We start from the raw sequence: 14,703 nt of genomic DNA, 5'->3' as shown, positions 1-14,703 counted from the left end.
AAATTAAAATATCCTTTCCTAAGGTGGGGGACGTTGAAGTTCATAAACTTCAGACTTACTCAGCAAGGAAGCAAAAAAACCTCCTTGGACAGTCACGAACATTTGGCTATTGTTAAACAGCCTATATGTTAATATTTAAATCAGTCATTTGTGATTCAATGGTTTATTGTAGCTTAAGGGACATGATCACCTAACGTAATATTATATTAACTTTTTTTCTAGGCACAGTAAGCCAGGTAAACTTCAGCTGCATAAATATGAGAGCATTTTTACAACAATTAAATAATGTAACCGAGATATCAAGGAATCCGTTTGTGGTAAACAGCGCATAAAATTAGAAAGTCTACAGCGTCTGAGTTGTGTAAACTGCATGTATGACTGACCTGTCTCTGAAGTCCACTAGATGGCGCTGCAGCTCCAGGATAATGTCCTCGGGAAAGGATTTTTTATCCCAACTAATATCATTTTTTTTTATTATTGTTGTTGTTTTTTATTTTTGATATTAGGAAGTAGAGCTCTCACAGGAAAAGCAGCTAGCAATATATTTTCATACATTAAAAAAATGTTTGATCACTTTTAGGAGTATAAATAGTTAAAATTATACGGATCAGTTTTCATTTGCCATTTACAAAACCCGAGTAATTTGTGACCTGGAGGCCCATATAACTGGTTTTACATTCAGCTTGCACTCAAATTAGACCTGAAGTCTGGTTGGAAACAACAGGCGAACACACTAAAAGACAGAAAAACAGGATGAGCTGCAGAATATTTGGCTTTGACAGAAGGTTCCGCCCAGAAACTTCAGTAAATCCATTTCCCGCATATTAAGCGAAGCTGCTGAAGCTGGTCTTTCTGGCTCAAACGCACTGACGTCGGCTCTGAGCAGAGCTTCTGCGCGTCGGTGGATCTGATGAAGCTTTGTTGGGTGTTCCTCTTTAATTCTGCGGCATCTCTCTGGTTGTCTGCGGGCCCGTGGAGGAGGGCGGGCCGTAAACGCTGGGCAGATCTGTGGACTGTAAGCTAACTGATGCGACGTGAGCCGAGCATGGATGATTTGAGCACGCAGCTCACCTAACGGGATTTGCATTTATTGAGTCATGGTAGTATGCGAAGCTGGAAGTTGAGGAGAAGCCGAGTCTGCTGTCTGGAAAGTGACCTCGGATAAACCCTCGGAGGCTTGGCCGACTTTGGACATTTTCTGCAGAGGGTTTTTTGCGCAGCGCGGAAACTCCAGCACAGCGTGAAGGGGGATGATCTCCTAATCGACTGATAAAACACGCCACTAAGTAAATTAACGACTGCTGTCGCACACGCAGGGCCCCTTTGTAGCGGTGCAAGATGATGTCACTGATAGATCTGGACGATGATCAGAGATGGGTGCCCACTCATGTGAATGTCACCGTCCTCCGCGCAAAGGGACTGCGAACCAAGGGCAAGCATGGCAGCCGCTACCTCTACACCATCATCCAGGTGGGGAAGGAGAAGTACACCACCGGCCTCGTGGAGAAGGCGGAGGTGCCCGTGTGGAACGAGGAGTGCTGCTTCGAGCTGCTTCCCGGGATCCTAGAGGATGGCGGCCGGAGCGCCTACCCCCCGGGGAGCGGGGACCTGGTCCTCACGGTCATGCACCGAGTGCTTATCGGGCTGGATGTGTTTCTCGGTCAAACCATTATACCTCTTGATAAGATATTTCATGATGGAGTGTGTCCAAGAGATGAGTAGGTTGGCTTTTTATTAGTGCAACTTGCCTGCCAAACGTGTTGTTGTTTTCAGTTTAGTGCCACAAAGAAGTGATGTGTCTTTTTCTTTTTTTGTCAGACTATGACAAGATTATGTTAAATATGTTTTCCAGGAGAATGATGTGCAACTTTCAGGTCTTCATTAAAAGCATGTAGTTCATGAAAGATCTTGGGAATAGTTCCCATCTCACGCAGCAGTGATTATCAGTCATGTGCAACATTACAGCCCAAAAGGCAGCAGCTCCTTCCACGGGAGACTTTAGCAGTGGAATCAAATGTGCTGTTTTTGCAGGATGACGAAGAGGTTAGAAAGCTGCCAAGCCTTTAAAACTCGTTACACGCTGGCTCTTTGGCCCCCTGTCCCGATACAGAGATACTCCAGCAGCAGTTCCCACAATGCACCGCAGAAATATGAGATGAGATGCAGTTTTCACTGAGATCCATTGTAGCCAGAAGACCTCCATCTTTATCCCACATCATTTCAAAGGAGACATTTTCTCCAACTTGTAGGAGAATAAAAACATGACCTGTAAATAGGTTCCCATTAAAGAAACCCATTAATGCTTATATTCAGGATAAGATAAGAACCAGTTGAAGTAAAAGGCCAAAATATTGGCCAAACAAGACTACAGTTGCTCTAAATGAAGTGTATCGCACTAAGCGCATTTGTTATAATCAAACCCACTGTCTTTCCTGGCCAAGCTGGAGAATCTCTGCAGGACTTCTGCATCCAGTTGTTGGCTGTCAAGTTGTCACAAAAGCTCCAGTATTATTTTATTTTAATGCTTTTTGCAGATTATTAACTCTGGCTTCCTTTTTTAAAACAAAAGCTGTTTATCTTTACTTTTTGTTTTTCAGTAATACAGTTGAAGAAAAGACACCAACAAAATGTTACAGGCTAGATTCTCCTCCCAATCCAAAGGGCTCTGGTTTTACTTTAAATTTAACCATGTGAGCAGAAGAAGGTTCTTATCTTTAGGTGTTACCCACCTTCATCTTTATATTCCGTCATTCGAGAGCTCGGCTGTGGCACAGGTGGCATAACTGGATGCATGACATTGGTGTGATACTCTTCCACTATTAACACTGAAGAGCAGAATGGAGTAAAGCAATACAGCACATCTGGCTTTAATTGTGGCTTCTCCGCCCTCTCGCCTCTCTCTCTCTACGCTCTGTGAAACTCATGCTGGATTCCTGCTGTTAGTTTTGGCTCTGTAACATCTTCTCTGGTCAAGTCTCAAGACTTTAGGAGGCATGAACAGAGGAAGGATTTTATTAGTTGACCTCTCATGTTGTCCATGTCTTTTTGTCCATACGTGCATACCAGGTGTAGGTGGGTAGATCTGGAGGAATTTGAGTGGTGATCTGCTGTCTGAGGCTTACAAAACAGTTTTTCCCAGGCAGTTTGACACAATCCCTGAACCAGTATTTTCAGGTTATGTAATATTTCGAAGGGCTTGCCAAAAGGAAATGGTTGTTTTTGTTTTGTTTTTTTGTTGTTGTTGCTAAAGTTCTGATTTCACCTTTAACCAGATATGGTAACAGTATCCTGCTCACGTGCTGTATTGTATTTCTGTTTCTTTTACTTCTGCAGGTGGTTCAAGCTCAACTCGAAGGCAGGAAGAAAGGAGAAGGAACGTGGCCAGCTCCAGATAACAGTCCAGTTCACCCGCAACAACATGACAGCCAGCATGTTCGACCTCACCATGAAGGACAAACCTCGCTCTGCGTTTGGAAAGCTCAAGGATCGTGTCACAGGGAGGAAGAGGGGGGACGTGGAGTCTTCATCGGCCATCGTGCCGGGCCGTTACGCCGCCCTTTCGGGATCCCTGGGGCAGCCGTTTGGAGAACAGAGCGTAGGGGTGGTGGAATCGCGTGATGTGGAGGTAGCAGAGGAGAAGAGGAGCAAGATGAAGGATTTCTTCAAAGGCAAGCTGCGGAAGTCGTCGGACACCAGGTCGTGTTCGTCTCTGGCTTCAGAGAGTAGTTTGTCTTCCATGGCCAGTGATAACCTTGGCCCTCCACCCAGTCTGGATCTGCTGTCAGACCCTCCCAGTTCCCCCATCTACACTAGCAAAGTGAGGGTTGACTCTCACTATGGGGAGACAGATTTAGCAAAAAAAGGTAGGCTTTGAAATAGTTCAAGAGCATAACGCAGAGTTAAAGAAAAAACCAAACCTTTTTTTCTGTTTTCTAGCAGCCATGCTACACAAATTCCACCTACTCTAACATCACAAACATTTTATTTTTATTGAATAAAAGTCAGATGAAAAAAATCACATTTATATGAAATATACAGCATATTTAGCAAACACGGATTTTCTTTAGATTTGTGTGCAGCGGCTGTACTGATCAGGACATAGGAGACATCAGGATCTGAAAATAGTTTTGTTTTGAATGACCTCCATATCTCATCATGCATCTTAGTAATCTTTATCTCTCCTCATAAACGCGGCTGTTTCTTTGATAAAAAAGCACAAAAAAGGGAACAGACAGTTATCTCTATGCCATCGCTACTTAGAAGCTACACAGCCCAAAGTTTCCCTGAATAATGGTGCAAACGCAAAACTTAAGATATTTGTTGACTGGCTTCAAAGGCAACTCCAACTATGTATGGACCATCGTCTAGATATGAGCAATGCCCGATATCAGCATATGATTAAATACAAATAAGTATTTGATACATTTTTTGTATTTTTCAGTCTGGATTGTGAAAAACAATCTAGCTGTCATTAAAATGCAACCTTAAAATTAATTGAAAACCTGACTGAATTTTAAATATAACAGTTATTTTTAATAAGTGGAAATAGTGCAAATAGTGACTCCCTTAAGTCCAATACCAACTGATGTCACTAAGTGCTGCGTTTCCTCCCTTGAAAGGCTCTGCTGGGCCTTTACTGGAGCTGCCTTTAATCACTGCTGGTTTGTGGGTCTGTCTGCATTCAGCTCTGCATTTGTTTATCAAACTGTATTCAAGAAATATTCAGTTTCTTTGCCTTGAGAAACTCTTGGGCTCCTGCTCTTCTATCAGCAGTCACATCATCAATAAACAACAGTGACACAGTCCCAGTGGCCAAAATACATGCCTGTTTAACAGGTGATGGTATGCTTCAGATCACGAGTCCTCTCCATATTTTTCTCTGTCCTTGGGTTTTCTTTTCACTCTCTCTGATAGGTTTATTTAAGTTTTTCAACCAAATGATCATTTCCTTCGCATTCATCAATATCTCAATCGAATTCATGATGAGAGTTCCAGTTGAAATTATACCAAATGCACGTTCAACACTTGGAATTAACTCCGGATTTCTTATCTGCTCAATTTATGATAAAATAACAAGAGAACAGGCCTCAATCGGTCATGTAACTGCTTGTCAATCAACTGTCCAATTACTTTTAGGCCTCAGCTGTATCAGGAAGTAAGAAGGCATTTACCATTCTGCTTACAGTTTTTTCTGATTGCTTAAGCACATTTTTTGTAACTATTGGCTAATTTTGCAAAACTCTTCACACAAATAAGAAAACCTGTCACCCAATCATCAAAACATTGTAGTTCTCTTGCAAAAGCAAACACAGCTAGATTAACTCTCCACACCTTCGTAAAAATGGTGTTTCCGTATCAAACAGTACACACAAGCCATCATCTACTAAGCACACAATGCGCCAACTGCACACTGATGGTATGAATACAAAACACATCTGGCTTTTGCTTTCTCTGTGCACAAGGTAGGCTATGTCAGTTTGAGCTCATACTTCTGTCATAGATCCATAAGCATAGAGGGATCCAAACTTCAAGTACTGGTGTTTATTCAAACACATCAAAACAAACACAAGTGGTTATTTCCAAGTATAGGATTATTTGCAATCGCCATAATGACTATATGGGTTACTTGGTCTGCAGTGAACATGCTTCCTCTGCCCCAGCATCTGGTCATCTAGCAATTCTGTAAAGTAACAATTTCAGTATTTTTACATCAATGGTATTGGTGTGTTTCTCATTGGCATACGGCAGTGCTACAAATCTTAGTGCGAAGTGACTGTACTCACCGATTCTCATTTCAAGATGTCCTTATGGTGCTTGCTACAGTGTAGCGGCTCGAGTTAGGCTGGACCCGTTGGCCAGCTACCCTCAGGGTCATTCCACGGTTGATGACATGGTCCACTATTGTAGCTCTGATGTCATCAGCAATTCTATTTCTTACTCTTCCTACCCTTCCTCTCCCCCCTCCTCATCTTCCTCTCCCCCCTCCTCGTCTTCCTCTTGCTCCTCCTTGTCCTTGTCGTCCTCTTCATCCTACTTCTTCACCTCCACGTCCTCGGCCTCCTCTACTTCTCACTCTTTCTGCTCCCTCCATTGTACTCCGCACACACAGCTTACCTGTATTATAGTGCTTAGGCTGATTGCAAAGTGAACTAATTATCTAAAAAAGTTTTCACATGTGAAAGTGTGCCAGACAGTTGGCAAGTTAGTGTTAATGATAGCCATACATGTGTATACTTTTGCTAGGAGTGTGTTGGAAATTTGGTAATTGAGTGTTGTGCAGTGAATTCTGCCTACAGTTTTGCAAAGTGTGTGTTACAAAATTGCAAACTGAGTGCAAAGCAGTTTTTGTGCTTTTAGTTTTGCAAACTCAGTGAGTGGTTTTGCTATAAGTCTGAATAGTTTTAGAGATTGTGCTACAGGAATCACAGTTAGGGTTTAAGCATCCAGAAAAAACTGTAAATGTTCAGAAATAGTGTGATCTTTGCTGCCCCTAGTGGCAAAAACTCAAACATTACCGCTTCAAACCAAAAAAGAAAAAAAAAGAACCAAGGATCCTCCTCAAAATACAGATTCAGATACATAGCCTTATACAGACACAAAGCTTTGTTTGTCTTCAAATAAAAACAAAGATGTATGAAAGAAGTCCTTATTTAGTTTTATTAACCTGTTTTTCCCATCTTTTCAACAGTGCTCACCAGTCAGCACACCACAAAAGTTCTCACTCACAAGCGCGCCTTCAGCGATGAAGCTAGTAAGATCACAACGGCCTTCCCTCGAGCCAATCCTGCAGTCGAGTCACTCAAGGGACAGACCATGACTCAGTCCCAGTCATCCTTGTGTATAAATGGAAGCCATGTCTATGACTCTGAGCCATCGACCCCAAAGGGTTCTGGAGCGCTCTCGTCCAAACTGGTTCTGCTGGAAAAATGCTCCCCGCTCTCTCGCTCGCTGCAGAATCTCACCAAAAGAAGCGAGGACAAAGCTTCCTTTGCAGAGGGCCGACGCTGGTCCTTTGACAAACTGAAGAAAGAGGAAAAAGAGGAAGAAAAGGATGCTCAGGCATCGTCTACTTCTATTCAAGAAGCTCAGATAGGGGGTTGCCCTGTGCAGGCAATGACGGTCTCGTCAGCTGCTGAATCAGCTGACAAAGGAAAGAAGCTAAGAAAGACGTTCTTTTCTGGAGGGAGGAGTGATTCTCTCCCATCTAAGTCAGAACTCAGCCATGCTGGTTCCACATCAGAGGGGAGGCTCAGAGGCTGGTTTGGCTCTAGTGAATCCCAGAACAAACCAAGGTGAGTTGGGCTCATTTACGACCTCGTGTCTGCGCTTCAGACACTTTGATGATCCAGGCGCAACAGAGGCCTGTGCTCAGTTGGGTGTCCTGGGTTCAGCCTTCACTCTTCTGCCTGCTCATTTGAAAATGGAATTGATTTAAATCATAATTTTTTCCATCTTACAACCATGCTGTGCCATCACCTCATGCTATATTTTCCACAAACAGCACTCCTGCATTGCCAGTTTTTCTACCCAGAGTGTGTTTCTTTCTGTGAGTGGTTTTGAAAAAGGATGTGAAGAATATCATTCCATGTTGACACGAGCTCACCCAACAGAATAGCTGCCAGTGCAGTTGGTGCTTGAATGGCTAAGTGCGATAGTTACTTTTCGTTGCTTGATTATTTTGCAGATGTGCTTTGCTTCTTTGTTTTATTTTACGTTACTCTTTCCATAAGTCTGTCATGAACCTCGTGAAGTTTAAAGACTGACGTTAAGCGGGAATATCCCTCTTTTGTTGAGGAATATCAGCTTGTATTCTGGTTATCTTTTCTGTTTTTGTACCAACAATGTTCCCCATCTGGTTACCTGGCACATCATTAACTAAGAGGACTATTGTGCCCTATTTCCTTCACAGGCTGGAAGTTTCTCCTAAGGTAGAACGCAGCTCAGATGTACCCCCTCCCCTCCCTCCTCGTTCCCCTGTTCCTCCTCAGTGCTCCTCTCCCTCTGCCTCTCTCTCCGGTCATGTCTCACCCGATGACTGCAGTCACATCAATGTCTTCACCCCTTCTTCCTCTCCCTCCTCAACCCCCATCTCCCCTTCCAATCCTTTCCTCCCACGTATGCAGCGCAATCCCTTTTTTGAGGAGCTCATAGCAGGAGAGTTGCAGAAGTCTCCTCCTTTTGAACCTTGCTCCTCTGCTGGCTCATCCCCCTTTCATTACACCACTCTACCTGCCCAGCCCCACACACCCACTGCTCCTCATGAAGTTAGCGCCACAAATATGGCTTCCATAAAGCGGGAGCGCCCAAGGGCAGTAGCTAGGCAGATATCACTTCCTGCATTATCGCCCAAAGTGGCCTCACCAAATTCTCCTAATCACTCCGCCCCTTGCTCCAGGTCAGAGAGTACAGGAGAATGGGAGGACTCATTTGATGCCTTTGCCTCTAGCAGGCTCAATTCCCCAAAAGTTTGTCCTCCCCAAAAAAAGCTGACAACCTGCCCGGGTTCATCTCGTAAACGTAGTTATCCCCTGGCCAATAACAGTAACTATGCACAAGAACTGCAAACATGTAATGAGGAGCCTCCACCTTTGCCTCCAAGGAGACTTTTAAGAACATCAGTGAATGAGATTTATTCTGATGGCTGGCTGCATAGAGGTCAGGAGCTAGCTGTCCATAAAGAAGCCTACCTCCTCTCTCAGACCGGTGTGGCCTCACTACAGCGTGGAAGAGAAGGAGAATGTAAAAGAAACGACATATCTCCTGACCCGCACACGAGCAGCGAGACCAGCGAGTCCCTCAGCCTGAACTCCCAGTCGCACACAAACGTTACTTCTCCGGGGCTCACGCCAGAAGACAAGCTCAAAAAGTTCAAATATGAACCTCTGGAAGACGAGACTGATTGCTGGGGGGGGATGTTGTTCGAGCAAGACTTGTACGGACGTGTGTGTAGAAGAAATTATGGACAATGCAAAGTAAACAGTCATCGTTTATCGCTGAACGCCGAGGAAACTACTGGAATTGAGATCACGTCTAAGAGCTCAGGGCCTAAAATGCTTCTTGATAGTGAGATATCCGTTGCAGAGCTTTTGAAAATGTCGCCCACTACTCTCTCACATGCAGATGCCAAGGCGCTAGGTATTTCTCCCACTCCAGGAGAAGACATACTGGAAACGAACCTAGCAGAAACTCCCTGCACCAACAATAACATCTCTTTCTCGCTAACTTTAGGAGATCTGAACATGAATGTGAATAATACAGACTTTGGTTTTATTGATTCTGATGGGTCTTCGCACTCGGAGGTTGGCGATAAAAGTGGGACTTTACAGCAACCGCTTGAAAATTCACAGGTGGCCGTGTACCATTTGGAAACCAAACCTGAGGAAATATTTACTTTGAAGGACACTTACATCCCCGAGATGAATTCGTCATTTGAAATATCTTCCAATAAGCTGTGCAAAGTAGCTCCAGTCAGCCAAGACAATTGCCGTGATTATCGAAACGAACTGAACAATGTAGCACCGCTTGGTCACTCCAGGGTAACAAGCCGAGAAATGACTGCTTTGATGTCTCAAAATCAGACCAGTGTTTCACCAGCTGCTGAATGCAGAGAAGAAAGAAGAAATGACTATGATGATTTTAACCAGACGCAGAAGGACTTTGATGAAAATTGCAATATTCAAGCAGAGATGGGTAAACCTAACCAGCCGGAGTCATTTTCAGGGGTAGTTAGTGCACGTTTTAGACCAAAGGCAGTGTCCCGACAGAGCAGCAGCGACAGCCCGAACAGCCAAAGCAAAAGTGGAGACAGAGAGTTTGAACAGTTTTTATGTCTTGTGCAAAACATTTCAGAAATCAGTGAAGGACCGTCATCATATCAGCCCTCTAAATCAATTCTTTCTTCCTCGTTTGATTTCGATAAACAGGCAGGTTTGCTTGAATGTAGCAACAATGAGCAAACGTGTCACAGAGACTCAAACACAACATCGGCTCTATCTCTAAAAGGAAAAACAGCAGCGTGTCTTAAAGAAAACAGCGTTACAGGAAAACCTTCTGAGATCAGTTTTGAAGACCTCCACGCAAAAGTAGCGCCAAACTCGAGAAACCCTTGTGAGGCAAAGATTGGGCAATCTTTGCACGAACCCCCTTTTTCTCCCTCCATCTTGTCTGCACTCTCCCTGTCAGCTGATACACCTGTCTGCTGTCCGTCCATACATCCCTCAAGCATGGGGCCAAGTGCTGGAGCCAGCACTACGCTGGCCGTGGCCCCCTACACCTCCTCCTACTCTACCACCTTCACCACTGACCAGCCCCTGGTCGCTGCACGGCACTCACTTTTGCCTGAGGAGACACAGACAGCTAGCAGGTGAGAATCCTCACACTAGGACATCACCTGTGTAGCTATTTACAAGCTGTACTAAATTAGAAGACCTGACAATAGCCATGATTTGCACATATGTAACTGGGATGTGTTGTTGTTTTTAACTCTTTGGTTGCTGTGATAGTTTTGTTTCCTGCTGGTCCGGCTTGCTTCTCGTTGAATGCACTTGCATATATAAGTTCTGCCTTCTCATCCAAAGCGATTGGATGATTACTGCTGTAGTGCTCTTGGCTTTGCTGCACATTTATGTTATTCATCTCATGTTTCAGTTTGTGGTTGCCTATTGTATTTCTTTATTTCTTTATTCTCTTTTTGCTTTCTCACACTTTGCTGTGCCTAAATTTAGCCAGTTTTTCTGCTAAAGAGTCACATATGTAAACAGCACCAAAAAAGTGGTAAAATATGCATTTTTTCTAACCTTATTCACAAAAGTATTACATTTTTGTACTTTTGTCATGTACAAAAGTAAGGCAGGCAGCCAGAATCGTCATTGGTGTTGAGCATTAAACGTTTATGAGACTCAGAAATCAAAATTCTGTTTTGTGTCCCAGCTGTTTTGGGGGTGAGGTTAGAATTTTCAGCGGGACTCAATGGAGCTCAAAGAAATTACACTGAAACTCGATCTGGACAGCTGCAGCTTTTCATGCTGTGCTCCAACCTTTATGTTAAATGTTCACATGCTGCATATCTTTCCTTCAAAGAGTGAGGTCTCAGATGTGTTAAACCTCTCTAGGAAATGCCAAGCTATCATTTGACTTGGACTTGGAAAACAGTTAGAAGCAGTTATGCTGAACCGGTGTGGAAATGCTAGTGCTCACCCCTTTGTTTTTCAGGCCTCACCCAGTGAAGCCAATAACCTCTAGCCAATCAGAGAAGAAGGAGGGTCGTTCAGTTCTGGAGAAGCTCAAGTCGACTATTAACCCTGGACGCAGCACTCATCAAGTGACAGCTGAACCTGAGAAGAGTCAGGTACTGTGAAAAATACTTTGTAATCTTACTTTGTCCAGTGATGATTATTAATTAAATAAATTCTCTGTCATATTGGGATGAGGAACTCTAGAGCAGCGGTCTCCAACCTTTTTTCCGCCACGGACCGGTTAATGCCCGACAATATTTTCCTGGACCGGCCTTTAAGGTGTTGCGGATAAATACAACAAAATAAAACCAGTACCGATACCAAAAAAAAGATTATTCATAACACACGGGAAAAGACCCAGGGAAACCGAATTAAAGATAAAAACGATAAAAAATAATGCTAAAAATTGATAAAACCCCTAAAAACCATAAATTTCACACCTGAGCCTCAACTCTCGCGGCCCGGTACCAAACGACTCACGGACCGGTACCGGTCCGAGGCCCGGGGGTTGGGGACCGCTGCTCTAGACCGTTTGAATAACACATCAGGGCAACACAGGAACAGTGCACCAGCTGCTTCCTAACACCCCCCTGTTAAACTGAAATCGCCTTCAACACTAGGAGAGAAATACTGATCCCATTACGCCTTCTAGGTGTGGCATAATTCTTTGACCTAGATAAGCATTGCACTTGAAGACAAGTGTGGAATTAATTTCATATCTGTAACTACTTACACGAGCATATTATTTGTTTCTGCAGGAGAGCTGTTCTCTTTTACATTTCTGCATCCTGTTTAAGTAAATATGAAATGTTTCAAACTGCAGAGGATTTAAAATCACAGTTGTACTCAAGCATTTCTCGCATCGGTGAAACTTAACTAGCAAATCAGCAATATTGTTTTTCTTTTTTAATATAACACTGGATAATGTCGCCCCATGTGTGGTCAGTTGTTGGTCAGAACTTGGCTCATAACAGTTACATTAGTTTCTAATTCACCATTTCAATTTTCAAAACACTGCACGAGTCTGACTTTGTGCAAACAGTGGAAGAATTAAGTCATTAACCTGCCATAGTAAATCACAGAAAGCCATTAGGTTTGTGACTGTTTAACGCTTCCATGAGCATTTATTGGCACCAGCAGTGCACGTGGTGCTAATAACTGCACTGCAGGACTGTTGTGATGACCTCACTGTTTCCTGTGACTCATGTCATTTTTTTTTAACCACCTGCAAATGAAAATGTCCCCACTTTAACTTTTTAACGCAGGGATCTGTCAATCATCAATCGTTTCAATCACATTTGGCACAGAAAGAATAGTTCGACTTTCTTTCTGAGATGCTTAGAGAGCGCTGCCTGGAAATGTTTAGGTTAACGTAAACACAGTGAATCGAGTTCAGACTCTGACTTTCACTCTTTATGCTAAGCTAAGGTAAACACATTTGCTGTCACGCCCAGAAAGAATGTGAATTAATATAGTTATTTCCTCTAAATATGATTGTTTACAGGTATTTTTCACATATGAAACCTTATTTTCCTTTGACCTGTCTTGCAGGAGGTGATGGTGGACAGGTCAGCCCAGTACCAGCACCTGACTAACATGGAGCTGATCTCCTTGCTGCTGCAGCAGGAGATGGACATGCAGAAGCAGCAAGCAGCCTCGGAGCAGCAGGAGGCGCAGCTGGAGAAATGCGAGGCCGAGCTGAAGAAGGTCAAGTCACAGGTTCGAGACCTGGAGGACTACATTGATAATCTGTTACTGCGGATCATGGAGCAGACGCCAACGCTGCTCCAAGTGCGTGCTAGGCACAAGTGAGGACAGTGCTAGTGTGTGATTGGTGTGTTTCAGGCCTCTAGGATATTGCATTATTGAAAGTTGTTATTTATGGATGAGAGTACGTAACTGTTCTGGAGGCAGATCTCCACCAAATCCGATCTCACAAACATCCAGGTCTTCTCACTGCTGATACTGCCCTGTTGATGTAGACACGATATTACCCAACATGCATGCTGGTTACTATCTCAATTTGGTACAAACAGAAAGCAGACAAAGCAGAAAAAAAGCTTTTATCAAAGCAGAAGCAAAAAATTCTTTTACTCATGCTTATGCATTAATGTAGTCAGCTGTTGTAAATTTAATCTTAAAGTCACTGCTTTCACATGTGCTTAAAATAAAAGAAAATAGGATACAGAAAAAAATTCTGGAAATGTTTTTGATGTGCTCTGGTCAAATATGATGTTAGCTTAAGTAACACTTTAAAAATGTAGGATTTACAGCCAATTCAATTTTGACACAAGGCTGTTTTATCAGTCCCGTGAAAAAATGCATCCACAGAGGTTAACTTGAGCTAACACCATATTTTTAGATTGTATTTAAGAATAAAGGTTGTAGCAACACATAAACTGCTGCTTCGCAAAGTGGATTATATTAAAAAAATGACTGTTTCTGCATTAACATTGCTGTATGATGACCAAAAAAACAGCATTTATGTTTGTGTCAGAAAAGACTGAAGAGGATAAAGACTTACAGTTTGCATTTGCAATAAAATACTCTGTTTCTTCAGTGCTCTCCCCCTCTCCTGGAATTTTACAGGCTAAAATAGTCAGAATGTTTTAATATATTTTTAAGCTTTTGTTGTCTGTTTATGTTGAAATTATAACATTTTACTGTAGGGATAACAGAGTAAACATTCAGTAAATAAGAGTATTATAAGTTATTTCTATCAAATAAAGTTTGTCATAATAACATCATACCTAATGCCACTCTAGTGTGACTGTAGCTACTTGCAATGCTTTACACGACCGCAGTACTGTAATATAATAAAATAAAGTGCACATGAGCCGAACCTTCCACACTACTTATGTTGTTTTTGCTACTGATCAAACTGCAGTAGGTCTGCAGAGTGACAAATCAATGCCGTCCTGCAAACTGTGCTGTATGTGGTAAGTCATGCAGCAATGCTTTTTATCTCCGCTAGAGGGCACTCCTGACTTTACAGCTTTGGTGGAAACCTGCTGGTTCAACAGGGACCTCTGCTCTGCAACTTCATTAGAAAATTGCATCCATGACTCCACAGACCAGGCAAACACATCCCTTTGCAGGAGTGACGACGTAATTGTGCTTCTGGAAGTGTTGGTTTCAGGTGGCTGGATTATAGTAAAATAAGAAAGCAAAGACTTTATCAGGTTTGGCACAGTTCCCGTTTAGAAGGAACAGATCTGTACACACAGAAAGGGGCTCACAAAATTTAGCAGATAAAATGTAATTGCAGTCAGAGAAGGGGTATCCTTATCTTGTCCTTATGTAATAGTAGAAGATAGCATTTAAAATCTTATTTTGGGGGGTATCTGATGCATATTAACAGTGTTCATAATTAAGTAACCCCAAAGTAACACTATAGGGGGAAAAATGAATGCTTTGAAAGTGACGCTGGAAGTGTCATTTATCCGAATTTATCATGCACATTTCGCTC

General features: G+C 42.9%; 1 protein-coding gene across 1 annotated transcript; it reads left to right on the top strand.

Moving 5' to 3' along the window:
- The first annotated feature begins 227 nt into the window (after positions 1-227).
- Positions 228-14,079, top strand: rab11fip5b (RAB11 family interacting protein 5b (class I)). Its single transcript, XM_085245108.1, has 6 exons — positions 228-1,718; positions 3,334-3,863; positions 6,689-7,292; positions 7,910-10,363; positions 11,212-11,347; positions 12,786-14,079. The coding sequence occupies exons 1-6, from the start codon at positions 1,339-1,341 to the stop codon at positions 13,044-13,046; spliced, it is 4,365 nt and encodes a 1,454-aa protein (XP_085101234.1). The 5' UTR covers positions 228-1,338; the 3' UTR covers positions 13,047-14,079.
- Positions 14,080-14,703: the final 624 nt, after the last annotated feature.

The sequence above is a fragment of the Mchenga conophoros genome, linkage group LG2 (genome assembly GCF_057382185.1).
Source record: "Mchenga conophoros isolate Kocher_MC1m ecotype Shallow Benthic linkage group LG2, M_conophoros_male_GT1.1, whole genome shotgun sequence".
Taxonomy (NCBI): Eukaryota; Metazoa; Chordata; class Actinopteri; order Cichliformes; family Cichlidae; genus Mchenga; species Mchenga conophoros.
The sequence above is the reverse complement of the archived record's forward strand: the minus strand, read 5'-3'. Positions and strand labels throughout refer to the sequence as shown.

Bases quoted from the DNA above. Each gene is read 5' to 3' on its own strand.
- rab11fip5b (XM_085245108.1), top strand. From the start codon at position 1,339: ATGATGTCACTGATAGATCTGGACGATGATCAGAGATGGGTGCCCACT. The intron at 1,719-3,333 runs GTAGGTTGGCTT...TTACTTCTGCAG, and splicing joins GGAGTGTGTCCAAGAGATGA to GTGGTTCAAGCTCAACTCGA. The intron at 10,364-11,211 runs GTGAGAATCCTC...TTTGTTTTTCAG, and splicing joins GAGACACAGACAGCTAGCAG to GCCTCACCCAGTGAAGCCAA.